This window comes from Telmatherina bonti (assembly GCF_933228915.1).
Source record: "Telmatherina bonti genome assembly, chromosome: 14".
NCBI lineage: Eukaryota > Metazoa > Chordata > Actinopteri > Atheriniformes > Telmatherinidae > Telmatherina > Telmatherina bonti.
The window spans coordinates 36,784,696-36,811,685 of NC_136612.1; the positions used below are offsets into that span (position 1 = coordinate 36,784,696).

Sequence of the window (26,990 nt, forward strand, 5' to 3'; positions counted from 1 at the left end):
TCTGCAAACAGCTGACGGTCCTCCACCGCTCCAACGCACCCCACACAGGAATTACCCAACAGAGGCTCCTATAGGCTCCTATAGCCCCTTCCTGAGCCGTCACCTTATCGTGGTGGAGGGGTTTGTGCGTCCCGAAGATCCTAGCAGCTAGGTTGTCGGGGGCTTTATGCCCCTGGTAGGGTCACCCATGGCAAACAGGTGTCTAGGAGAGGGACCAGACCAAGCACGGCTCATCGACCTCTATGATGACGACCAACCTGGGCATGAATGTTCCCTTGCCCGGACGCGGGTTACCGGGACCCCCCTCTGGAGCCAGGCCTGGAGGTGGGGTACGAGAGCGAGCGTCTGGTGGCCGGGCCTTCGCCCATGGGGCCCGGTCATTGTCATTGCTCAAGTGGGCAATGACAGTGAGACCTGGAGGGGAGTGATTGGGAGGCATGGTCCCCCCCCCCTCTGAACCCAAATGGTGTTTTGTTATTGGACTTCTGTGCTCGTCATGGATTGTCCATAACGAACACCATGTTCCAACATAAGAGTGTCCATATGTACACCTGGCATCAGGATTCCCTGGGCCGCAGTTCGATGATCGATTTTGTAGTCGTATCGTCGGATCTGCGGCCACATGCCTTGGACACTCGGTTGAAGAGGGGGGCGGAGCTGTCAACTGATCACCACCTGGTGGTGAGTTGGCTCAGATGGTGGGGGAGGAAGCCAGTCAGATCTGGCAGGCCCAAACGTGTTGTGAGGGTCTGCTGGGAACGTCTGGCTGAGTCCCCCGTCAGAGCGAGCTTCAACTCCCACCTTCAGCAGAGCTTCGAACATGTCCCGAGTGAGGCGGGGGACATTGAGTCTGAATGGGCTGTGTTCCGTGCCTCTATTGCTGAGGCGGCCGGCCAGAGCTGTGGCTGTAAGGTCGTTGGTGCCTGTCGTGGCGGTAATCCCAGGACTCGTTGGTGGACACCAGCAGTGAGGGATGCCGTCAAGCTGAAGAAGGAGTCCTATCGGGCCATCTTGGCCTGTGGGACTCTGGAGGCAGCTGATGGGTACCGGCGGGCTAAGCGGCATGCAGCTTTGGCTGTTGCCGAGGCAAAAACTCGGGCATGGGAGGAGTTTGGCGAGGCCATGGAGAAAGACTTCCGGACGGCTTCGAGGAGATTCTGGTCCACCATCCGGCGGCTCAGTAGGGGGAAGCAGTGCTCCATCAATACTGTGTACAGTGGAGGTGGGGAGCTGCTGACCTCAACTCGGGACGTAGTGGGTCGGTGGAAGGAATACTTCGAAGACCTCCTCAATCCTACCAACACGTCTTCCGATGAGGAAGCAGAGCTGGTGGACTCAGGGGTGGACTCTCTGGGGCTGAAGTCGCTGAGGTGGTCAAAAAGCTCCTTGGCGGCAAGGCCCCGGGGGTGGATGAGATCCGCCCGGAGTTCCTTAAGATTCTGGATGCTGTGGGGCTGTCCTGGCTGACACGCCTGTGCAGCATCGCGTGGACATCGGGGGCAGTACCGCTGGATTGGCAGACTGGGGTGGTGGTCCCCCTTTTTAAGAAGGGGGACCGGAGGGTGTGTTCCAATTACAGGTGGAATCACACTCCTCAGCCTCCCTGGTAAGGTCTATTCAAGGGTCCTGGAGAGGAGGGTCCGCCGGATAGTCGAATCCCGGATTGAGGAGGAGCAGTGTGGTTTTCGTCCTGGTCGCGGAACAGTGGACCAGCTCTATACCCTCTTTGGGGTCCTGGAGGGGGCATGGGAGTTTGCCCAACCAGTCTACATATGTATTGTGGACCTGGAGAAGACATTTGACCGTGTCCCCCGGGGGCTCCTGTGGGGGGTACTCCGGGAGTATGGGGTACCGGACCCCCTTGTACGAGCTGTCCGGTCCCTGTACGACAGGTGTCAGAGCTTGGTCCGCATTGCCGGTAGTAAGTTGGATTCGTTTCTGGTGAGGGTTGGACTCCGCCAAGGCTGCCCTTTATCACCGATTCTGTTCATAACTTATATGGACCGAATTTCTAGGCGCAGCCGAGGTGTTGAGGGGATCCGACTTGGTGGCCTCAGGATTGGGTCCCTGATTTTTGCGGATGACGTGGTCCTGTTGGCTTCATCTGGTCATGATCTTCAGCTCTCGCTTGAGCGATTCGCGGCCAAGTGTGAAGCGGCTGGGATGAGAATCAGCACCCCCAAATCTGAGACCATGGTCCTCAGCTGGAATAGGGTGGATTGCCCTCTCCGGGTCGGGAGTCAGGTCCTGCCTCAAGTGGAGGAGTTTAAATATCTCGGGGTCTTGTTCACGAGTGAGGGAAGGATGGAGCGCGAGATCGACAGACGGATCGGTGCGACGTCTGCAGTAATGCGGGCTCTGCGCCGGTCTGTCGTGGTGAAGAAGGAGCTGAGCCAGAAGGCAAAGCTCTCGATTTACCAGTCGATCTACGTTCCTTCCCTCACCTATGGTCATGAGCTGTGGGTCGTGACCGAAAGAACGAGATCTCGTATACAGGCAGCTGAAATGAGTTTCCTCCGCAGGGTGGCCAGGCTCACCCTTAGAGATAGGGTGAGGAGCTCGGTCAACCGGGAGGGGCTCAGAGTAGAGCCGCTGCTCCTCCGCATCGAGAGGAACCAGTTGAGGTGGCTCGGGCATCTGGTCAGGATGCCTCCTGGACCTCCCTGGTGAGGTGTTCCAGGTACGTCCCTCTGGGAGGAGACCCCGGGGAAGACCCAGGACACGCTGGAGGGATTATATCTCTCGGCTGGCCTGGGAACGCCTCGAGATCGCGCCCGCAAAGTTGGCAAATGTGGCTGGGGAGAGGGAAGTCTGGGCTTCCCTGCTTAGGCTGCTGCCCCCGCGACCCGACCCCGGATAAGCGGCAGAAGATGGATGGATGGATGGAGGCTCCTATAGCAGGTCGGAGTCTCCCACTGGAAAATTCCTGCTGATGCAGGAGGTTATTTATCCCCAACAGATGCAATCAGCAGCTTTGCTCTCTCTGAAACAAGCATGTGGAAGCATGTGACCAGATAGAAGATAAGCCAGATAGCCCATTGGCGGCTTTTTACAGCGATATTTAGATTTCAAGCACCCACTTGAAATCACACATGGATCGGCCACATTAGAGTCCAGACCTGAACCGATGGGAACCTTTGGGATGTGGGAAAAGACTGTTTCCATTTTAGCTACGCAGATAGGGTTGGTTTAATGTGGTGTTTTAGCATCAGGTTGTCTTTGTGGCCTTTCTGACCTTAAATCCATTTTCAGCCGAGTTCTTGGACCGTTTTATAGCATTACAAGAAATCTATTACCATGTAAACCATCGTTCTATTTGTAAATCTTGCATACATCGCTCCTGCATGCTTGTTGCAAAGGCAGACAGAAGAGTTTGTCTGCCTGCTTTTCTCATTAAACACAGATTATTTTTTAAACTTTGTGGAAATTGTCTCACATAGAAACAGATTTTGAGAATTGTTAAGTAAATATTAGAGATCACCAAAGCTTATTCGAAGCGCCTGAAGAAGTCTTTAAAACATCTTTAATTGCGTTTTTTTCGGCTACAACAGTCCACGTTTGCTGGCAAAGAAAATGGAGATGCTGCGAAGCAGAAGGATGGATCCAGCATTTCTTCACAGGAAAGTGATGAAAATTTGTTCACAGTTTATGAGACTTCTCTCCTCTTCGACTAAAACAGTCAAACTTTCCGGCATTGTTCTTCTTTTCCTGCTAAAGACGCGTCTCGACGGAGATTTACATCCAGGCTTTCTGACATTCCTGGTAGTTCCGAACGTGCACGAGACACGTTGGTGTAAATCTCAAAAATCGTCTTATTATACAGCCTCTTGTCATGATGTGGAGTTTGTGTTGTCTTTTTAGTTCCAGTTTCCTGTTTTATTTAGTAGTTTCACTTGTTTAGTTCCCTCATCTCTTGTTTCCTGTTTTACCTTCCCGTTCATTAGTCCACCTGGACTCAACGTATTCCCTACACCTGTGTCTTGATCTGTTTATTTACCCCCTTGGTTTCTAGGGAAACTACTGGTTCTACTGGTTCATTGTGTTGTGTTAGCTTCCAGTACTCCTGTGTTGTTTCTGTCTTGTCGACTGTTCATCATCTGGGATTAAAACCTGTTCCCGCAGCTCGTCTACCTCCTGCCACTCTGTTCCTGCAATCAGGTCCTCACACTTCCACAAACCGAGACACCTCTCTCTGTTTTTTGGACCAAACTGCTGTTGAAATCTCCATCTAAACCTTTTCTGCCAACACATCGCCGACCAGAGACTGCAGAGAAAGACATGTGGTGGCATCTCGTGTTGCTTCCTGCATGATACTGATGCTTCTTCAGACCTTCGTGCAAACATCCAGTTTTCAGGACCTCTGGGATTTCCCTCCTTTCACTCATCTTAAAAACACGAGCGAGAAAAAGACATTTCATCCCCAGGGGCTTCGCGTGTTGCTGGACAGCCTTTTCTAAGGTCGACAAAATAACATAAATCATTGTAGAAGAATATGTCCAAGAAGAAGCGTGTGCGTTGGAGCTGCAGCTCCAGAACACAAAGCATCCATGTGGTTTCCATTCCTGCTTCAGGAACGTCCACGTCGTTCCTCGTCCAGCTCGGATGTTTGAGGTACAAATATCGGAACTAAACGGCCGGGTCAATGCGTGAAAACCGGCTTCCACAGATGTGCACATGTGCAAACGTGTACTTGAGAACAAATTCATGTGATCCACATGAGAAGAACATGCGAATGACGTGGTTGAGACATGCAGATCACACGTGAAGACCATGACAACCATGTGTAGATCGCATGCATGTGTAAAACATGTGAATTATTCATGTGAATCACATCTGAAAACACTGAACAACCACATGTAAATCATATGTGACTCACATGTGTTTGACTGTAGTTTACATGTGATACACATGGGAAGAACATGTGTATCACATCTAGCTGACATATGTGAATCATATAAAGAACATGAATACTACATGCAATCCCTTGCAGTTCCCATGTCAATACATGTGTTTTACATGTGAACCACATGTGCACATATCTGTTTCTGAACATTGTTTTTATATGAATACATGTGATTGACACATGTAAATCACGTCAAGATTATGAAAAATTATTTTAAGGCGGTGACAGTGTGTAATCTACATGTGACCTGGGTTTTGTCCATAGACTGTATATAAAGAGATGGACGGAGCCTCCGTCACGTCACCCGTAGGTTTCTGAAGAGCTGAATTGAAGCTCGGTGGGCGGTTCCTACCATCACCATCTTGGCAGGGGCATGTGTGTCGTCTCACCCGGAAAATACAAATATGAGCAAAGAGGTGGAGCTGAGAGGGGGGCTGTGAGCGTCATGGTGGATGATTGACATCGAGCGAACTCCGATCTTTCAGTAGCTAAGAGCTAACCAAGCTAACCCGGAGATAACGGGAGCTGACCAGCTAACGGAGGTAAGCGGCCTAAAGCTAAGTCAAGTTGTTAACCGGCTAAAAACCGCGGTTGTTCTACGTTCTTCTGACTTGAAGCGGGAGATTGGGTACCTGTCAATCAAAAGGACACGCCCCTAAATATGCCAAACTTCGAGATTAAATTACTTTTAAACGGGCGAGTTAGAAAAGAATTCACTCCCCCCACAGTTGTCATGAAGGTAAACCTGACCTATTAAACCTAAAATGGACTTTTGTACTAGGCTATAAATGTGTTTATTTCTGTTTAAAACATGTTTATTTCTGTTGTAAACATGTTTATTCCTGCTGTAAACATGTTTATTTCTGCTGTAACCATGTTTACTTCTGCTGTAAACATGTTTATTCCTGCTGTAAACGTGTTTATTCCTGCTGTAAACATGTTTATTTCTGCTGTAAACATGTTTATTTCTGCTGTAAACATGTTTATTTCTGCTGTAAACATGTTTACTTCTGCTGTAAACATGTTTATTCCTGCTGTAAACATGTTTATTTCTGCTGTAAACATGTTTATTTCTGCTGTAAACATGTTTATTTCTGCTGTGAAGTTGGTCTTTTTAACATGGGAGTCTATGGCGATTCTCTCTGTTTTGCAGCCCCTAGTGGACGAAGGGGGAACTGCAGTTTTATGCACTTCCACACAGGCTTCACTTTTAACTGCCAGAGGCTCCGCCCATCTCTCATACACAGTCTATGGTTTTTATTACATGTGAACCACATGTCTGTCTGTAAGGGGAGAGACATTCATAAAACATGTTTTCATCCTGGTTTCGCTGTTTTGTGGGAAGGTAACAGAACATTTATGGAACAATAACAGATTTTACAGATCGTATCTAATAAAGGAGGTTTTTCTAAAAACCTTTACAACTAAGGACTTGATCCGTTCCCTCAGCGACAGTCTAACTGCTGAGAATTGGATCCACCTGCTGAATTCAGCGCTCCTTCACCCGGTGACCTCCTCGTGGAACTTCTCCTACTTTCTGCTGCAACTTCTTACCTGAAACAAGCCTTTCCTCTCTGCACAGTTCTGTTTCCACCTCCATAAATCAGTAAGTCTGAATGAAGACGGTGGCGCCTCAGAACTGAGTCAGTGATGAAGAGGAGTTGGGTCCTGGACTGCTGAAGTACACGGGTTTCTGGTTACTCGTGTTTTTGATCAGCAGGAGGAGTGAATCAGACATCCAGAATCTGACATTTCGCCTCGTAGCTTCTTCTCACATGAGAGCTCCTCAGCAGCAGCATGAGGAGGACGAGGAGGCTGTCCTCTCCATCACTGCTGTAAAATCACACCGTGATCACACGTCCAGAACTTCCTGACCGGGTCACGTCCAGAACTTTTACACCGGGTCAGGTCCAGAACTTTCTGACTGAGTCACGTCCAGAACTTCCTGACCGGGTCAGGTCCAGAACTTCCTGACCGGGTCAGGTCCAGAACTTTTACACCGGGTCAGGTCCAGAACTTTCTGACTGAGTCACGTCCAGAACTTCCTGACCGGGTCAGGTCCAGAACTTCCTGACCGGGTCAGGTCCAGAACTTCCTGACCGGGTCAGGTCCAGAACTTTTACACCAGGTCAGGTCCAGAACTTTCTGACTGAGTCACGTCCAGAACTTCCTGACCGGGTCAGGTCCAGAACTTCCTGACCGGGTCAGGTCCAGAACTTCCTGACCGGGTCAGGTCCAGAACTTTTACACCAGGTCAGGTCCAGAACTTTCTGACTGAGTCACGTCCAGAACTTTCTGACCAAACAGTTCAGGAAAACCATGGCGACAGAGAAATGTCCTCGTTAAGGATAATCATGTCTGAGAAAATCAGCTTCTGCTCCATTTTATGATAAAATGTTTTTTTAAAAAGCATTTTATGTTTCTTACAACTCCACCTCAGCCGGCCTGCAGTCACTTCCTGTTTCCTTTCCTGCTTCCTGTCTCCTCTCCTGTCTCCTGTCTCCTCTTGTGTCTCCTGTCTCCTGTCTCCTGACTCCTCTTGTGTCTCCTGTCTCCTGTCTCCTGACGCCTGTCTCCTGACTCCTCTTGTGTCTCCTGTCTCCTGACTCCTCTTGTGTCTCCTGTCTCCTGTCTCCTGACTCCTCTTGTGTCTCCTGTCTCCTGACGGCTGTCTCCTGACTCCTCTTGTGTCTCCTGTCTCCTGTCTCCTGTCTCCTGACTCCTCTTGTGTCTCCTGTCTCCTGTCTCCTGTCTCCTGACTCCCCTCTCCTGACTCCTCTTGTGTCTCCTGTCTCCTGTCTCCTGACTCCTGTCTCCTGTCTCCTGTCTCCTGACTCCTGTCTCCTGACTCCTGTCTCCTGTCTCCTGTCTCCTGACTCCTGTCTCCTGTCTCCTGTCTCCTGACTCCTGTCTCCTGTCTCCTGACTCCTGTCTCCTGACTCCTCTTGTGTCTCCTGACTCCTGTCTCCTGACTCCTCTTGTGTCTCCTGTCTCCTGTCTCCTGACTCCTCTTGTGTCTCCTGTCTCCTGTCTCCTGTCTCCTGACTCCTCTTGTGTCTCCTGTCTCCTTTCTCCTGTCTCCTCTTGTGTCTCCTGTCTCCTGTCTCCTGACTCCTCTTGTGTCTCCTGTCTCCTGTCTCCTGACTCCTCTTGTGTCTCCTGTCTCCTGTCTCCTGACGCCTGTCTCCTGACTCCTCTTGTGTCTCCTGTCTCCTGTCTCCTGACTCCTCTTGTGTCTCCTGTCTCCTGACTCCTCTTGTGTCTCCTGTCTCCTGTCTCCTGACTCCTCTTGTGTCTCCTGACGCCTGTCTCCTGACTCCTCTTGTGTCTCCTGTCTCCTGTCTCCTGACTCCTGTCTCCTGTCTCCTGTCTCCTGACTCCTGTCTCCTGTCTCCTGTCTCCTGACTCCTGTCTCCTGTCTCCTGACTCCTGACTCCTGTCTCCTGTCTCCTGACTCCTGTCTCCTGACTCCTGTCTCCTGACTCCTCTTGTGTCTCCTGACTCCTGTCTCCTGACTCCTGTCTCCTGTCTCCTGTCTCCTGACTCCTGTCTCCTGTCTCCTGACTCCTGACTCCTGTCTCCTGTCTCCTGTCTCCTGTCTCCTGACTCCTGTCTCCTGTCTCCTGACTCCTGACTCCTGTCTCCTGTCTCCTGACGCCTGTCTCCTGACTCCTCTTGTGTCTCCTGTCTCCTGTCTCCTGACGCCTGTCTCCTGACTCCTCTTGTGTCTCCTGTCTCCTGTCTCCTGACTCCTCTTGTGTCTCCTGTCTCCTGTCTCCTGACGCCTGTCTCCTGACTCCTCTTGTGTCTCCTGTCTCCTGTCTCCTGTCTCCTGACTCCCCTCTCCTGACTCCTCTTGTGTCTCCTGACTCCTGTCTCCTGACTCCTGTCTCCTGTCTCCTGTCTCCTGACTCCTGTCTCCTGTCTCCTGACTCCTGACTCCTGTCTCCTGTCTCCTGTCTCCTGTCTCCTGACTCCTGTCTCCTGTCTCCTGACTCCTGACTCCTGTCTCCTGTCTCCTGACGCCTGTCTCCTGACTCCTCTTGTGTCTCCTGTCTCCTGTCTCCTGTCTCCTGACTCCTGTCTCCTGACTCCTGTCTCCTGTCTCCTGACTCCTGACTCCTGTCTCCTGTCTCCTGACTCCTCTTGTGTCTCCTGTCTCCTGTCTCCTGACTCCTGTCTCCTGTCTCCTGACTCCTGTCTCCTGACTCCCCTCTCCTGACTCCTCTTGTGTCTCCTGTCTCCTGTCTCCTGACTCCTGTCTCCTGTCTCCTGACGCCTGTCTCCTGTCTCCTGTCTCCTGTCTCCTGACTCCTGTCTCCTGTCTCCTGACTCCTGTCTCCTGTCTCCTGACTCCTCTTGTGTCTCCTGACGCCTGTCTCCTGACTCCTCTTGTGTCTCCTGTCTCCTGTCTCCTGACTCCTGTCTCCTGTCTCCTGACTCCTGTCTCCTGTCTCCTGTCTCCTGACTCCTGTCTCCTGTCTCCTGACTCCTGACTCCTGTCTCCTGTCTCCTGACTCCTGTCTCCTGACTCCTCTTGTGTCTCCTGTCTCCTGTCTCCTGACTCCTCTTGTGTCTCCTGTCTCCTGTCTCCTGACTCCCCTCTCCTGACTCCTCTTGTGTCTCCTGTCTCCTGTCTCCTGACTCCTGTCTCCTGTCTCCTGTCTCCTGACTCCTGTCTCCTGACTCCTGTCTCCTGTCTCCTGTCTCCTGTCTCCTGTCTCCTGACTCCTGACTCCTGTCTCCTGTCTCCTGACGCCTGTCTCCTGACTCCTCTTGTGTCTCCTGTCTCCTGTCTGCTGTCTCCTGTCTCCTGACTCCTGTCTCCTGACTCCTGTCTCCTGTCTCCTGACTCCTGACTCCTGTCTCCTGTCTCCTGACGCCTGTCTCCTGACTCCTCTTGTGTCTCCTGTCTCCTGACTCCTGTCTCCTGTCTCCTGTCTCCTGACTCCTGTCTCCTGACTCCTGTCTCCTGTCTCCTGTCTCCTGACTCCTGTCTCCTGACTCCTGTCTCCTGTCTCCTGACTCCTGTCTCCTGTCTCCTGTCTCCTGACTCCTGACTCCTGTCTCCTGTCTCCTGTCTCCTGACTCCTGACTCCTGTCTCCTGACTCCTGTCTCCTGTCTCCTGACTCCTGTCTCCTGTCTCCTGACTCCTGTCTCCTGACTCCTGTCTCCTGTCTCCTGACTCCTGACTCCTGACTCCTGTCTCCTGTCTCCTGACTCCTGTCTCCTGACTCCTGACTCCTGTCTCCTGTCTCCTGACTCCTGTCTCCTGACTCCTGTCTCCTGTCTCCTGACTCCTGACTCCTGACTCCTGTCTCCTGTCTCCTGACGCCTGTCTCCTGTCTCCTGACGCCTGTCTCCTGTCTCCTGTCTCCTGTCTCCTGACTCCTGACTCCTGTCTCCTGACTCCTGTCTCCTGTCTCCTGACTCCTGTCTCCTGTCTCCTGTCTCCTGACTCCTGTCTCCTGACTCCTGTCTCCTGTCTCCTGTCTCCTGACTCCTGTCTCCTGTCTCCTGACTCCTGTCTCCTGTCTCCTGACTCCTGACTCCTGTCTCCTGACTCCTGACTCCTGTCTCCTGTCTCCTGTCTCCTGACTCCTGTCTCCTGACGCCTGTCTCCTGTCTCCTGACTCCTGACTCCTGTCTCCTGTCTCCTGACGCCTGTCTCCTGACGCCTGTCTCCTGTCTCCTGACTCCTGACTCCTGTCTCCTGACGCCTGTCTCCTGTCTCCTGACTCCTGACTCCTGTCTCCTGTCTCCTGACTCCTGTCTCCTGTCTCCTGTCTCCTGACTCCTGTCTCCTGACGCCTGTCTCCTGTCTCCTGTCTCCTGACTCCTGACTCCTGTCTCCTGACTCCTGTCTCCTGACGCCTGTCTCCTGTCTCCTGTCTCCTGTCTCCTGACTCCTGTCTCCTGTCTCCTGACTCCTGTCTCCTGACTCCTGTCTCCTGTCTCCTGTCTCCTGTCTCCTGACTCCTGACTCCTGTCTCCTGACTCCTGACTCCTGTCTCCTGTCTCCTGTCTCCTGACTCCTGTCTCCTGACGCCTGTCTCCTGTCTCCTGACTCCTGACTCCTGTCTCCTGACGCCTGTCTCCTGTCTCCTGACTCCTGACTCCTGTCTCCTGACTCCTGTCTCCTGTCTCCTGACTCCTGTCTCCTGTCTCCTGTCTCCTGACTCCTGACTCCTGTCTCCTGACTCCTGACGCCTGTCTCCTGTCTCCTGACTCCTGACTCCTGACTCCTGTCTCCTGTCTCCTGTCTCCTGTCTCCTGACTCCTGTCTCCTGTCTCCTGACTCCTGTCTCCTGTCTCCTGTCTCCTGACTCCTGTCTCCTGTCTCCTGTCTCCTGACTCCTGACTCCTGACTCCTGACTCCTGTCTCCTGTCTCCTGACTCCTGTCTCCTGACGCCTGTCTCCTGTCTCCTGACGCCTGTCTCCTGTCTCCTGACTCCTGACTCCTGTCTCCTGACGCCTGTCTCCTGTCTCCTGACTCCTGTCTCCTGACTCCTGACTCCTGTCTCCTGTCTCCTGACTCCTGTCTCCTGACGCCTGTCTCCTGTCTCCTGACTCCTGACTCCTGTCTCCTGACGCCTGTCTCCTGTCTCCTGACTCCTGACTCCTGTCTCCTTACTCCTGACTCCTGTCTCCTGTCTCCTGACTCCTGTCTCCTGACGCCTGTCTCCTGTCTCCTGACTCCTGTCTCCTGTCTCCTGACTCCTGACTCCTGTCTCCTGTCTCCTGACTCCTGTCTCCTGTCTCCTGTCTCCTGACTCCTGACTCCTGTCTCCTGACTCCTGTCTCCTGTCTCCTGACTCCTGTCTCCTGTCTCCTGTCTCCTGACTCCTGTCTCCTGTCTCCTGTCTCCTGACGCCTGTCTCCTGTCTCCTGACTCCTGACTCCTGTCTCCTGACTCCTGTCTCCTGACTCCTGACTCCTGTCTCCTGACGCCTGTCTCCTGACGCCTGTCTCCTGTCTCCTGACTCCTGACTCCTGTCTCCTGTCTCCTGACTCCTGTCTCCTGACTCCTGACTCCTGTCTCCTGTCTCCTGTCTCCTGTCTCCTGACGCCTGTCTCCTGTCTCCTGACTCCTGTCTCCTGACGCCTGTCTCCTGTCTCCTGACTCCTGTCTCCTGACTCCTGTCTCCTGTCTCCTGACTCCTGTCTCCTGACTCCTGACTCCTGTCTCCTGTCTCCTGTCTCCTGACTCCTGTCTCCTGACTCCTGTCTCCTGACGCCTGTCTCCTGACGCCTGTCTCCTGACTCCTGTCTCCTGTCTCCTGACTCCTGTCTCCTGTCTCCTGTCTCCTGACTCCTGTCTCCTGACGCCTGTCTCCTGTCTCCTGACTCCTGACTCCTGTCTCCTGACTCCTGTCTCCTGTCTCCTGACTCCTGTCTCCTGACTCCTGACTCCTGTCTCCTGTCTCCTGTCTCCTGACTCCTGTCTCCTGACTCCTGTCTCCTGACGCCTGTCTCCTGACGCCTGTCTCCTGACTCCTGAGTCCTGTCTCCTGTCTCCTGACTCCTGACTCCTGTCTCCTGACTCCTGTCTCCTGACGCCTGTCTCCTGTCTCCTGTCTCCTGTCTCCTGACTCCTGACTCCTGTCTCCTGTCTCCTGTCTCCTGACTCCTGTCTCCTGACGCCTGTCTCCTGTCTCCTGACTCCTGTCTCCTGACTCCTGACTCCTGTCTCCTGTCTCCTGTCTCCTGTCTCCTGACTCCTGTCTCCTGACTCCTGTCTCCTGACGCCTGTCTCCTGTCTCCTGACTCCTGTCTCCTGACTCCTGACTCCTGTCTCCTGACTCCTGTCTCCTGTCTCCTGTCTCCTGACGCCTGTCTCCTGTCTCCTGACTCCTGACTCCTGTCTCCTGACTCCTGTCTCCTGACGCCTGTCTCCTGTCTCCTGACTCCTGTCTCCTGACTCCTGACTCCTGTCTCCTGACTCCTGTCTCCTGTCTCCTGACTCCTGTCTCCTGTCTCCTGTCTCCTGACTCCTGTCTCCTGTCTCCTGTCTCCTGTCTCCTGACTCCTGACTCCTGTCTCCTGTCTCCTGACTCCTGTCTCCTGTCTCCTGTCTCCTGACTCCTGTCTCCTGACTCCTGACTCCTGACTCCTGTCTCCTGACTCCTGTCTCCTGTCTCCTGACTCCTGACTCCTGTCTCCTGTCTCCTGACTCCTGACTCCTGACGCCTGTCTCCTGTCTCCTGACTCCTGTCTCCTGACTCCTGACTCCTGACTCCTGTCTCCTGTCTCCTGACTCCTGTCTCCTGTCTCCTGTCTCCTGACTCCTGTCTCCTGTCTCCTGTCTCCTGACTCCTGTCTCCTGACTCCTGTCTCCTGTCTCCTGTCTCCTGACTCCTGTCTCCTGTCTCCTGACTCCTGTCTCCTGTCTCCTGACTCCTGTCTCCTGTCTCCTGACTCCTGTCTCCTGACTCCTGACTCCTGTCTCCTGTCTCCTGTCTCCTGACTCCTGTCTCCTGTCTCCTGTCTCCTGACTCCTGTCTCCTGTCTCCTGTCTCCTGACTCCTGTCTCCTGTCTCCTGACGCCTGTCTCCTGTCTCCTGACTCCTGACTCCTGTCTCCTGTCTCCTGACTCCTGTCTCCTGTCTCCTGTCTCCTGACTCCTGTCTCCTGTCTCCTGACTCCTGTCTCCTGTCTCCTGTCTCCTGACTCCTGTCTCCTGTCTCCTGTCTCCTGACTCCTGTCTCCTGTCTCCTGACTCCTGTCTCCTGTCTCCTGTCTCTTGACTCCTGTCTCCTGTCTCCTGTCTCCTGTCTCCTGACTCCTGTCTCCTGTCTCCTGTCTCCTGACTCCTGACTCCTGTCTCCTGACTCCTGTCTCCTGTCTCCTGTCTCCTGACTCCTGTCTCCTGTCTCCTGTCTCCTGACTCCTGTCTCCTGTCTCCTGACTCCTGTCTCCTGTCTCCTGTCTCTTGACTCCTGTCTCCTGTCTCCTGTCTCCTGACTCCTGTCTCCTGTCTCCTGTCTCCTGACGCCTGTCTCCTGACTCCTGTCTCCTGTCTCCTGTCTCCTGACTCCTGACTCCTGTCTCCTGACTCCTGTCTCCTGTCTCCTGTCTCTTGACTCCTGTCTCCTGTCTCCTGTCTCCTGACTCCTGTCTCCTGTCTCCTGACGCCTGTCTCCTGACTCCTGTCTCCTGTCTCCTGTCTCCTGACTCCTGACTCCTGTCTCCTGTCTCCTGTCTCCTGTCTCCTGACTCCTGTCTCCTGTCTCCTGACTCCTGTCTCCTGTCTCCTGTCTCCTGACGCCTGTCTCCTGTCTCCTGTCTCCTGACTCCTGTCTCCTGACTCCTGACTCCTGTCTCCTGTCTCCTGTCTCCTGACGCCTGTCTCCTGACTCCTGTCTCCTGACGCCTGTCTCCTGTCTCCTGTCTCCTGACTCCTGTCTCCTGACTCCTGTCTCCTGTCTCCTGACTCCTGTCTCCTGTCTCCTGACTCCTGTCTCCTGTCTCCTGTCTCCTGACGCCTGTCTCCTGTCTCCTGTCTCCTGACTCCTGTCTCCTGACTCCTGACTCCTGTCTCCTGTCTCCTGTCTCCTGACGCCTGTCTCCTGACTCCTGTCTCCTGACGCCTGTCTCCTGTCTCCTGTCTCCTGACTCCTGTCTCCTGACTCCTGTCTCCTGTCTCCTGTCTCCTGTCTCCTGTCTCCTGACTCCTGTCTCCTGACTCCTGACTCCTGTCTCCTGTCTCCTGTCTCCTGACGCCTGTCTCCTGACTCCTGACTCCTGTCTCCTGTCTCCTGTCTCCTGACGCCTGTCTCCTGTCTCCTGTCTCCTGACTCCTGTCTCCTGACTCCTGAGTCCTGTCTCCTGTCTCCTGTCTCCTGACGCCTGTCTCCTGTCTCCTGTCTCCTGACTCCTGTCTCCTGTCTCCTGTCTCCTGACTCCTGTCTCCTGTCTCCTGTCTCCTGACTCCTGTCTCCTGTCTCCTGACTCCTGTCTCCTGTCTCCTGTCTCCTGACTCCTGACTCCTGTCTCCTGACTCCTGACTCCTGTCTCCTGACGCCTGTCTCCTGACGCCTGTCTCCTGACTCCTGTCTCCTGTCTCCTGACTCCTGTCTCCTGTCTCCTGACTCCTGTCTCCTGACTCCTGTCTCCTGATGCCTGTCTCCTGACTCCTGTCTCCTGTCTCCTGACTCCTGACTCCTGTCTCCTGTCTCCTGTCTCCTGACTCCTGTCTCCTGTCTCCTGACTCCTGTCTCCTGTCTCCTGACTCCTGTCTCCTGTCTCCTGACTCCTGACTCCTGTCTCCTGTCTCCTGTCTCCTGACTCCTGTCTCCTGTCTCCTGACTCCTGTCTCCTGTCTCCTGTCTCCTGTCTCCTGACTCCTGTCTCCTGACTTCTGTCTCCTGACTCCTGTCTCCTGTCTCCTGTCTCCTGTCTCCTGACGCCTGTCTCCTGACTCCTGTCTCCTGTCTCCTGACTCCTGTCTCCTGACTTCTGTCTCCTGACTCCTGTCTCCTGACGCCTGTCTCCTGTCTCCTGTCTCCTGACTCCTGTCTCCTGACTCCTGTCTCCTGACGCCTGTCTCCTGACTCCTGTCTCCTGTCTCCTGTCTCCTGTCTCCTGACGCCTGTCTCCTGACTCCTGACTCCTGACTCCTGTCTCCTGTCTCCTGTCTCCTGACTCCTGTCTCCTGACTCCTGTCTCCTGACGCCTGTCTCCTGACTCCTGTCTCCTGTCTCCTGTCTCCTGACGCCTGTCTCCTGTCTCCTGTCTCCTGTCTCCTGACTCCTGTCTCCTGTCTCCTGTCTCCTGACTCCTGTCTCCTGTCTCCTGTCTCCTGACTCCTGTCTCCTGACTCCTGACTCCTGTCTCCTGTCTCCTGTCTCCTGACTCCTGTCTCCTGACTCCTGTCTCCTGTCTCCTGTCTCCTGTCTCCTGACTCCTGACTCCTGTCTCCTGTCTCCTGTCTCCTGACTCCTGTCTCCTGACTCCTGTCTCCTGTCTCCTGACTCCTGTCTCCTGTCTCCTGACGCCTGTCTCCTGACTCCTGTCTCCTGACTCCTGTCTCCTGTCTCCTGACTCCTGTCTCCTGTCTCCTGACTCCTGTCTCCTGACTCCTGTCTCCTGTCTCCTGACGCCTGTCTCCTGACGCCTGTCTCCTGACTCCTCTTGTGTCTCCTGTCTCCTGACGCCTGTCTCCTGACTCCTGTCTCCTCTGCTTGTCCCTTCAGGTTGACTGTGTGCGACGAAGACAAATTGACTCATAATGAGCTGATTGGAGAATCCCGAGTGTCTCTGAAACGTGTGAAACCCAACCTGACGAAACATTTCCACACCTGCCTGGAGCATCCTCCCCCGGTAACACGCGGACACTTTTCCTCATCGTAGTGAGAAAATCATTTATTCCATCTGATTAATGGTTAAATCAACAATAATAAGAAGCCTTGATGACTCAGTGTGGTGTAACCACGGTCCTGCTTCAGAAACATGTTCCGATTCATCATGTTTACATGTCACGTTTCTGCACGTATAAATAAATAAAATCTGAAACACAGCCGTACTCACTGGTTTATTACCATTAACTTAACATCAAACTGGTAAAAATATGTGAACAAACTCAATCTCTCTCTTCTGCGTCTTAAAGTCTGCAGATCCTGGAAACTTCTGATTAGATCACTGGTTTCTCTTGTCACGTCCCAGTTTGCTCCACAAAACACAAGATTCAACCATAAAATCAATCCGGTTGTAGTTTTCTCTGAGATTAGGCTGATTTGTTGGCTTGTTTAGTTTTTACGTCCAACAGTCGTGCAGACACATCAGCTCATGAGGGGAAACATCAACACCAGACATCTGGTGGAATGATGTTCTGACTTGCTGTTTCTGTAGCAAACGTCATCATGTCAGTAACAGACAACGCTGTCATGCTGTGTTTCCTCCTGCAGCTTCCCTCTCCCACCACCATGGGCGAAGCCCTGCGAGGAATATCCTGCTACCTAAGAGAGGTAAACACCCTGCATCTCTCCATCCCAAAGCCAGGTCAGCTTGGACTGCTAAATGGCGAGATTTAAACCGAAACACTTCAGTAATACACTATGGGAAATGGTCAATGGAAATGAAATGAAATAAAATTATTAAAAATAGGATGATTTAAAATTAAATAAAATTCCAGATTATATGTAAATATAATGTGTCTGTAAAACAAAAATAAACATAAAAAAAAGACATATCTGACAAAGTTACAGTATTAGCAGGAGTGTTTATACAGCTCTGTAGGTGTGTTATCACCTGGATTCATAGCTGTGAAAGTAGAAACCATATTGTTTTTATTCCACAGCAGACGTACATTACGTTAATATTCACATTATTATTATAACATTTGAAGTTGCAACAACAGGAAGCAGCTAACTATTCTGGGTCATATCAAACTGTCTTACAAACACAAAACAAATCGTTTCCATATTAGTTCAGATGTTTCTGGCTTCTCCTCGTACATCGACTCAACAGCTGTTACGATGAGCTAGAGCAGGTTTAAGTTCTCCTAAACCTAATTAATGAATGAAATAACATCAAATCCCACCTGAGCTGATATCATTTACAATGATGATATGAATGCAGCATTGTAGCAAGGCAACGTGAACAGAAAGTAGTTTCTTCCAACTGTTCCAACATGAGCTCGCTAACAAAAAAATCCAGCTCAAAGTGCTAACGAGGACACAGAAGGAATACAGAAAACGCAGCATCATCTGTTTCACTGAGACATGACTGCAGGAACATCCTATAATCTCTCTGTACTATGCAGATCTGGAAAACAGTTATGTTAAAGCTAAAATGAGGAAATCCTGCTGTCTTTGATAGCAGATGTTGTCTTCTTGGACATGTCCCTGTTAGTCTTCACACAGTGACCAACTTAAAGTTCTCGATATTTACTAAACTTTTAAAATCCACCCACAATTAATTTTCAACAAAACAACTAGAGATGGTTAAAGCAAGTCCTACGGGTGTTACTGAAGACTTTTGGAGCTCAGTTAGCAACAGTGCTTTCTTAGCAACAGCTAGTAGCATCACAGGCTTATCTCTGGGTCATGACTTCCAGCATGTAGCTTTATTCGTCATCCAGAACAAAATTTATCTGTGAATTAATGATTATTTATTTCTGGTTTATGAAAACAACCACAAAATCCAGACCTCCTGCAACAACTGAACAGTAGCTGGATGCTGCTGAAGCTAGTTACTAATCTAGTTAATAACGCAATGAGACAAAAGCTTCTTCATCAGGAAGTTTCACAGATGAAATATGTTGTCTTTATTTTCATGTTTATGCTAACAGCCACAGACAGCAGTAGTTGGTGGTGGCAAACTGCTAAACTATCTGCTGCTAATGGACACAATGACAAGCTAACAGCAGTCAATCCAGTGAATTTTAGCATGACAAACAGAGCATGACTCAGCATGCTAGCTATTAGCTTCACCATGCTAATGCTCATCAGAACTAATGATCTAGCGAAAAACACAAAAAAACGAAAAATAACTATTTTCTTTTATATTTATGATGTTTTAGACAGATTGTCTTTACTTTTCAAGTAAAAATGGACAGAAATCCCTCCTGTTTTTATGCGATCGTGTGATAAACCATGTCAGCGTGTTTTCTGTCAGATGCTAAACAATGAAATTTACATCAAATATCTGAGAAGAGGATGGAGTTTGCTCCTAATGAGAGTTGTTGCCATAGTGAATAAACCTCCGCTGTATGATGGTCAGAATGAATAAACGAATTAAGTTTATGTCTTTCACAAGACTGTTTACAGTGAGCAGGTCAGGAGGTTGGAGGGATTCATATTTCAATCAACCTCCTTTTGCTTGTCTCCTTTTGTGCGTCTTTTCTAGTCAGTAGATTCATCCTGTAACCATCTGAATTCCTCCCAATGTCAACACAAATTAAAATCAAGAAAAGAGGAAACAAATTGCACATCAAGGGCAAAGATTAGATTTCTGTGACATTAGATAAGTTGGCTGCAGGGGAAGGCTTCACACGAGGATACAGTTTAGTTTTTCTGTTGGTATGTCTGATAAGAAGAGTTTAATTTTACACATTTATTTTCAGCCATATTTTAAATGAGGAGATCAGACATTGGAGTTTTAGGAGAGGAATATCCCAATCTGATCTGATGCAGGGTTCTTACTGAACAGAGTGACTTACTGAAGTCTGCAAGACCTTCCCGGAAAGAGACATCTCCTCTTGTGTCTGCTGGACAAACTGTTAATGCTTTCCAAAAAGAATTTCATATTTTCTTCCTCATACAGAGATTCTTTCTCATTCCCTGGATCTTAGAGTGTAGATGGTGGATCTTAGACCAGGTCTTAGACCCAGTTTGTCTCATATTGGATGGATTTCCATTTGAGAGAGTCTGTTCCCGTCAAACCATTAAAAGCTCATCCAGATGTTGCTTTTCCAGTCTTTTGTTGCTCCTGTTCCACCGTTTTACAGTCATGTTGCTGAATCAACTCAAATTTCCATCAAATGATAAAATGTCTCAGCTTCATCACCTGACATGGCGTTTATCTTCTACTGGGGAGGAAATGAGACCTGAAGAGATCAGTTTTTTGCAGCGGTGCAAATTAAAGCAGAGCAGAAGAGTCCAGTTTTTGGTGGGGACGATAACGTAACCTTTTTGTTCAACCAGCCATGATGGTTTCTGTTCTCACGTGACGTCTCTGTGGAATATTTCTGGAACACCTTCAGGCAGCTTGAGTGTGGAAATGGTTTTAGTGACTGGAAATGGATTTTTCTTGGAATATTTATGGGTTTTGCAGAACATGATCAGAATAAAAGCAGCAACTTAGCAACGCTTCATTTCTTTATTTCCTGATTCAAACACCTTTGCATGGCTGGTTGTTGGAGTCGGTTTGTTTAAGAAGAGATGTTGCTCTGGTTCCTCATCCTCCCCTGAATGAGACGGTCTATCTACACCATCTGACCACTACATCAGGACCAGCTTCAGTACCAGGTCTGACCCCTTTCACTGTGGTTATGTAGTGAACAGTTTAATGTAGATAATATAAACCGGTGTGGACCGGTTCTCTTTAACCTCAGCACACACACACTTCTGTTGCTTCTCCTTCATCTACACTAACGTACCAGCTCATCCTCTGAGTTCATGTCTGTGTTGGAAATATTCTTAAAAAGGACAGATATTGTTCCAGAATTCATCACAGCGACATGCATGATGTGTTCCAGCAGCATTAACATGAAAAGAAACAACAATTCTGACTGGAAATATCAGAAAATGAGCTCCAACACACCGTCTGATTCAGGGTGGAAATGGAAGTAACCTGGAAAAGCAGCTCAGCCCTTCCAGAAAATACATTCCATGTTTCCTGTGTTCCTCATGAACATGCACATAAGAACTAGATGAGAACCATACATAGAACACACACCCATGCACATGTGAATAATATATAGTGCACATGTGATTCACATGTGGTTTTGGAACATTTTCACATGATCCAAGTGGGAAAAACATGTAGTTTACATGCAGTTCTGATGTGGATTACATGTGGTTCTGATGTGGTTTACATGTGGTTCTGATGTGGTTTACATGTGGTTTACATGTGGTTCTGATGTGGATTACATGTGGTTCTGATGTGGATTACATGTGGTTCTGATGTGGATTACATGTGGTTCTGATGTGGTTTACATGTGGTTTATATGTGGTTTACATGTGATTTACATGTGGTTCTGATGTGGATTACATGTGGTTCTGATGTGGTTTACATGTGGTTTATATGTGGTTTACATGTGATTTACATGTGGTTTATATGTGGTTTACATGTGATTTACATGTGGATTACATGTGGTTCTGATGTGGTTTACATGTGGTTTACATGTGGTTCTGCTGTGGTTTACATGTGGTTCTGATGTGGTTTACATGCGGTTCTGATGTGTTTTACATGTGGTTTACATGTGGTTTATATGTGGTTTACATGTGGTTCTGATGTGGTTTACATGCAGTTCTGATGTGGATTACATGTGGTTCTGATGTGGTTTACATGTGGTTCTGATGTGGTTTACATGTGGTTCTGATGTGGATTACATGTGGTTCTGATGTGGATTACATGTGGTTCTGATGTGGATTACATGTGGTTCTGATGTGGTTTACATGTGGTTTACATGTGATTTACATGTGGTTTATATGTGGTTTACATGTGATTTACATGTGGATTACATGTGGTTCTGATGTGGTTTACATGTGGTTTACATGTGGTTCTGCTGTGGTTTACATGTGGTTCTGATGTGTTTTACATGTGGTTTACATGTGGTTTATATGTGGTTTATATGTGGTTTACATGTGGTTTATATATGGTTTATATGTGGTTTAAATGTGGTTTATATATGGTTTATATGTGGTTTACATGTGGTTCTGATGTGGTTTACATGTGGTTCTGATGTGGTTTACATGCGGTTCTGATGTGTTTTACATGTGTTTTACATGTGGTTTATATGTGGTTTATATGTGGTTTACATGTGGTTTATATATGGTTTATATGTGGTTTACATGTGGTTCTGATGTGGTTTACATACGGTTCTGATGTGGATTACATGTGGTTCTGATGTGGATTACATGTGGTTCTGATGTGGATTACATGTGGTTCTGATGTGGATTACATGTGGTTCTGATGTGGATTACATGTGGTTCTGATGTGGTTTACATGTGGTTTATATGTGGTTTACATGTGATTTACATGTGGTTTATATGTGGTTTACATGTGATTTACATGTGGATTACATGTGGTTCTGATGTGGTTTACATGTGGTTTACATGTGGTTCTGCTGTGGTTTACATGTGGTTCTGATGTGTTTTACATGTGGTTTACATGTGGTTTATATGTGGTTTATATGTGGTTTACATGTGGTTTATATATGGTTTATATGTGGTTTAAATGTGGTTTATATATGGTTTATATGTGGTTTACATGTGGTTTACATGTGGTTCTGATGTGGTTTACATGTGGTTCTGATGTGGTTTACATGCGGTTCTGATGTGTTTTACATGTGGTTTACATGTGGTTTATATGTGGTTTATATGTGGTTTACATGTAGTTTACATGTGGTTTATATATGGTTTATATGTGGTTTACATGTGGTTCTGATGTGGTTTACATACGGTTCTGATGTGGATTACATGTGGTTCTGATGTGGATTACATGTGGTTCTGATGTGGTTTAAATGTGGTTTACATGTGGTTCTGATGTGGTTTACATGTGGTTTACATGTGGTTCTGATGTGGTTTACATGTGGTTCTGATGTGGTTTACATGTGGTTCTGATGTGGTTTACATGCGGTTCTGATGTGTTTTACATGTGGTTTATATGTGGTTCTGATGTGGTTTACATGTGGTTTACATACGGTTCTGATGTGGATTACATGTGGTTCTGATGTGGTTTAAATGTGGTTTACATGTGGTTCTGATGTGGTTTACATGTGGTTTACATGTGGTTCTGATGTGGTTTATATGTGGTTCTGATGTGGTTTATATGTGGTTCTGATGTGGTTTACATGTGGCTCTGATGTGGTTTACATGTGGTTTACATGTGGTTCTGATGTGGTTTACATGTGGTTCTGATGTGGTTTACATGCGGTTCTGATGTGGTTTATATGTGGTTTATATGTGGTTCTGATGTGGTTTACATGCGGTTCTGATGTGTTTTACATGTGGTTTACATGTGGTTTATATGTGGTTTATATGTGGTTTACATGCGGTTCTGATGTGGTTTACATGTGATTTACATGTGGTTTACATGTGGTTCTGATGTGGTTTAAATGCGGTTCTCATGTGGTTTACATGTGGTTCTCATGTGGTTTACATGTGGTTCTGATGTGGATTACATGTGGTTCTGATGTGGTTTCAATGTGGTTTACATGTGGTTCTGGTGTGGTTTAAATGCGGTTCTGATGTGGTTTACATGCGGTTCTGATGTGGTTTACATGCGGTTCTGATGTGGTTTACATGTGGTTCTGATGTGGTTTACATACGGTTCTGATGTGGATTACATGTGGTTCTGATGTGGATTACATGTGGTTCTGATGTGGTTTAAATGTGGTTTACATGTGGTTCTGATGTGGTTCACATGTGGTTTACATGTGGTTCTGATGTGGTTTACATGTGGTTCTGATGTGGTTTAAATGTGGTTTAAATGCAGTTCTGATGTGGTTTACATGCGGTTCTGATGTGGTTTACATGCGGTTCTGATGTGGTTTAAATGTGGTTTACATGCGGTTCTGATGTGTTTTACATGTGGTTTACATGTGGTTTATATGTGGTTTATATGTGGTTTACATGTGGTTCTGGTGTGGTTTAAATGCGGTTATCATGTGGTTTACATGCGGTTCTGATGTGGATTACATGTGGTTCTGATGTGGATTACATGTGGTTCTGATGTGGTTTAAATTTGGTTTATATGTGGTTTACATGCGGTTCTGATGTCGTTTAAATGTGGTTCTGATGTGGATTACATGTGGTTCTGATGTGGATTACATGTGGTTCTGATGTGGTTTACATGTGGTTCTGACGTGGATTACATGTGGTTCTGATGTGGTTTAAATGTGGTTTACATGTGGTTTACATGTGGTTCTGATGTGGTTTACATGTGGTTCTGATGTGGATTACATGTGGTTCTGATGTGGATTACATGTGGTTCTGATGTGGATTACATTTGGTTCTGATGTGGTTTAAATGTGGTTTACATGTGGTTTACATGTGGTTCTGATGTGGTTTACATGTGGTTTACATGTGGTTTACATGTGGTTTATATGTGGTTTACATGTGATTTACATGTGGTTTATATGTGGTTTACATGTGATTTACATGTGGTTTATATGTGGTTTACATGTGATTTACATGTGGATTACATGTAGTTTACATGCAGTTCTGATGTGGTTTACATGTGGTTCTGGTGTGGTTCAAATGTGGTGTACATGTGGTTCTGATGTGGTTTACATGTGGTTCTGATGTGGTTTACATGTGGTTCTGATGTGGATTACATGTGGTTTACATGTGGTTTACATGTGGTTCTGATGTGGTTTACATGCGGTTCTGATGTGGATTACATGTGGTTCTGATGTGGTTTACATGTGATTTACATGTGGTTTATATGTGGTTTACATGTGATTTACATGCAGTTCTGATGTGGTTTACATGTGGTTCTGGTGTGGTTTAAATGTGGTTTACATGCAGTTCTGGTGTGGTTTAAATGTGGTTTACATGTTGTTCTGATGTGGTTTACATGTGGTTCTGATGTGGATTACATGTGGTTCTGATGTGGATTACATGTGATTTACATGTGGTTTACATGTGGTTCTGATGTGGTTTAAATGTGGTTTAAATGCAGTTCCGATGTGGTTTACATGCAGTTCTGATGTGGTTTACATGTGGTTCTGATGTGGTTTACATGCGGTTCTGATGTGGTTTACTTGCGGTTCTGATTTGGTTTACATGTGGTTTACATGCGGTTCTGATGTGGTTTACATGCGGTTCTGATGTGGTTTATATGTGGTTTACTTGCGGTTCTGATTTGGTTTACATGTGGTTTACATGTGGTTTACATGTGGTTTACATGCGGTTCTGATGTGGTTTACATGTGGTTCTGATGTGGTTTAAATGCGGTTCGGATTTGGTTTATATGCGGTTCTGATGTGGATTACATGCGGTTCTGATGTGGTTTACTTGCGGTTCTGATGTGGTTTTTCATGCGGTTCAGATGTGGTTTACATGCGGTTCTGATGTGGTTTACTTGCGGTTCTGATGTGGTTTACATGTGGTTCTGATGTGGTTTATATGCGGTTCTGATGTGGTTTATATGCGGTTCTGATGTGGTTTACATGCGGTTCTGATGTGGTTTACATGCGGTTCTGATGTGGTTTATGTGCGGTTCTGATGTAGTTTACATGCGGTTCTGATTTGGTTTACATGTGGTTTACATGTGGTTCTGATGTGGTTTATATGCGGTTCTGATGTGGTTTATATGCGGTTCTGATGTAGTTTACATGCGGTTCTGATGTGGTTTACATGTGGTTCTGATGTAGTTTACATGCGGTTCTGATTTGGTTTACATGTGGTTTACATGCGGTTCTGATGTGGTTTACATGCGGTTCTGATGTGGTTTATATGTGGTTTACATGTGGTTCTGATGTGGTTTATATGCGGTTCTGATGTGGTTTACATGCGGTTCTGATGTGGTTTACATGCGGTTCTGATGTGGTTTATATGTGGTTTACATGCGGTTCTGATGTGGTTTACATGCAGTTCTGATGTGGTTTACATGCGGTTCTGATGTGGTTTATATGCGGTTCTGATGTAGTTTACATGCGGTTCTGATTTGGTTTACATGTGGTTTACATGTGGTTCTGATGTGGTTTATATGCGGTTCTGATGTGGTTTATATGCGGTTCTGATGTAGTTTACATGCGGTTCTGATGTGGTTTACATGTGGTTCTGATGTAGTTTACATGCGATTCTGATTTGGTTTACATGTGGTTTACATGCGGTTCTGATGTGGTTGACATGCGGTTCTGATGTGGTTTATATGTGGTTTACATGTGGTTCTGATGTGGTTTATATGTGGTTTACATGTGGTTCTGATGTGGTTTATATGCGGTTCTGATGTGGTTTATATGCGGTTCTGATGTAGTTTACATGCGGTTCTGATGTGGTTTACATGCGGTTCTGATTTGGTTTACATGTGGTTTACATGTGGTTCTGATGTGGTTTATATGCGGTTCTGATGTAGTTTACATGCGGTTCTGATGTGGTTTACATGTGGTTCTGATGTGGTTTACATGCGGTTCTGATGTGGATTACATGCGGTTGTGATGTGGTTTACATGCAGTTCTGATGTGGTTTACATGCGGTTCTGATTTGGTTTACATGTGGTTTACATGTTGTTTACATGCGGTTCTGATGTGGATTACATGTGGTTCTGATGTGGTTTACATGCGGTTCTGATGTGGTTTACATGCGGTTCTGATGTGGTTTACTTGCGGTTCTGATTTGGTTTACATGTGGTTTACATGTGGTTTACATGCGGTTCTGATGTGGTTTACATGTGGTTCTGATGTGGATTACATGTGGTTCTGATGTGGATTACATGTGGTTCTGATGTGGTTTAAATGTGGTTTACATGTGGTTCTGATGTGGTTCACATGTGGTTTACATGTGGTTCTGATGTGGTTTACATGTGGTTCTGATGTGGTTTAAATGTGGTTTAAATGCAGTTCTGATGTGGTTTACATGCGGTTCTGATGTGGTTTAAATGTGGTTTACATGCGGTTCTGATGTGTTTTACATGTGGTTTACATGTGGTTTATATGTGGTTTATATGTGGTTTACATGTGGTTCTGGTGTGGTTTAAATGCGGTTATCATGTGGTTTACATGCGGTTCTGATGTGGATTACATGTGGTTCTGATGTGGATTACATGTGGTTCTGATGTGGTTTAAATGTGGTTTACATGCGGTTCTGATGTCGTTTAAATGTGGTTCTGATGTGGATTACATGTGGTTCTGATGTGGATTACATGTGGTTCTGATGTGGTTTACATGTGGTTCTGACGTGGATTACATGTGGTTCTGATGTGGTTTAAATGTGGTTTACATGTGGTTTACATGTGGTTCTGATGTGGTTTACATGTGGTTCTGATGTGGATTACATGTGGTTCTGATGTGGATTACATGTGGTTCTGATGTGGATTACATTTGGTTCTGATGTGGTTTAAATGTGGTTTACATGTGGTTTACATGTGGTTCTGATGTGGTTTACATGTGGTTTACATGTGGTTTACATGTGGTTTATATGTGGTTTACATGTGATTTACATGTGGTTTATATGTGGTTTACATGTGATTTACATGTGGTTTATATGTGGTTTACATGTGATTTACATGTGGATTACATGTAGTTTACATGCAGTTCTGATGTGGTTTACATGTGGTTCTGGTGTGGTTCAAATGTGGTGTACATGTGGTTCTGATGTGGTTTACATGTGGTTCTGATGTGGTTTACATGTGGTTCTGATGTGGATTACATGTGGTTTACATGTGGTTTACATGTGGTTCTGATGTGGTTTACA

The 26,990-nt window shown here is 47.8% G+C and overlaps 1 protein-coding gene across 1 annotated transcript in view; it reads left to right on the forward strand.

Annotated features, from left to right (window-relative positions):
• The window catches only part of doc2a (double C2-like domains, alpha), a gene marked incomplete at both ends in the record, with an annotated part of 85,825 nt that overhangs the window by 15,817 nt on the left and 43,018 nt on the right, over positions 1–26,990 (forward strand). The window contains 2 exons of the mRNA XM_079253646.1: positions 16,101–16,227; positions 16,812–16,871. Coding sequence (XP_079109772.1) covers positions 16,101–16,227; positions 16,812–16,871 — 187 coding nt within the window. The remainder of the gene's footprint in view (positions 1–16,100; positions 16,228–16,811; positions 16,872–26,990) is intronic.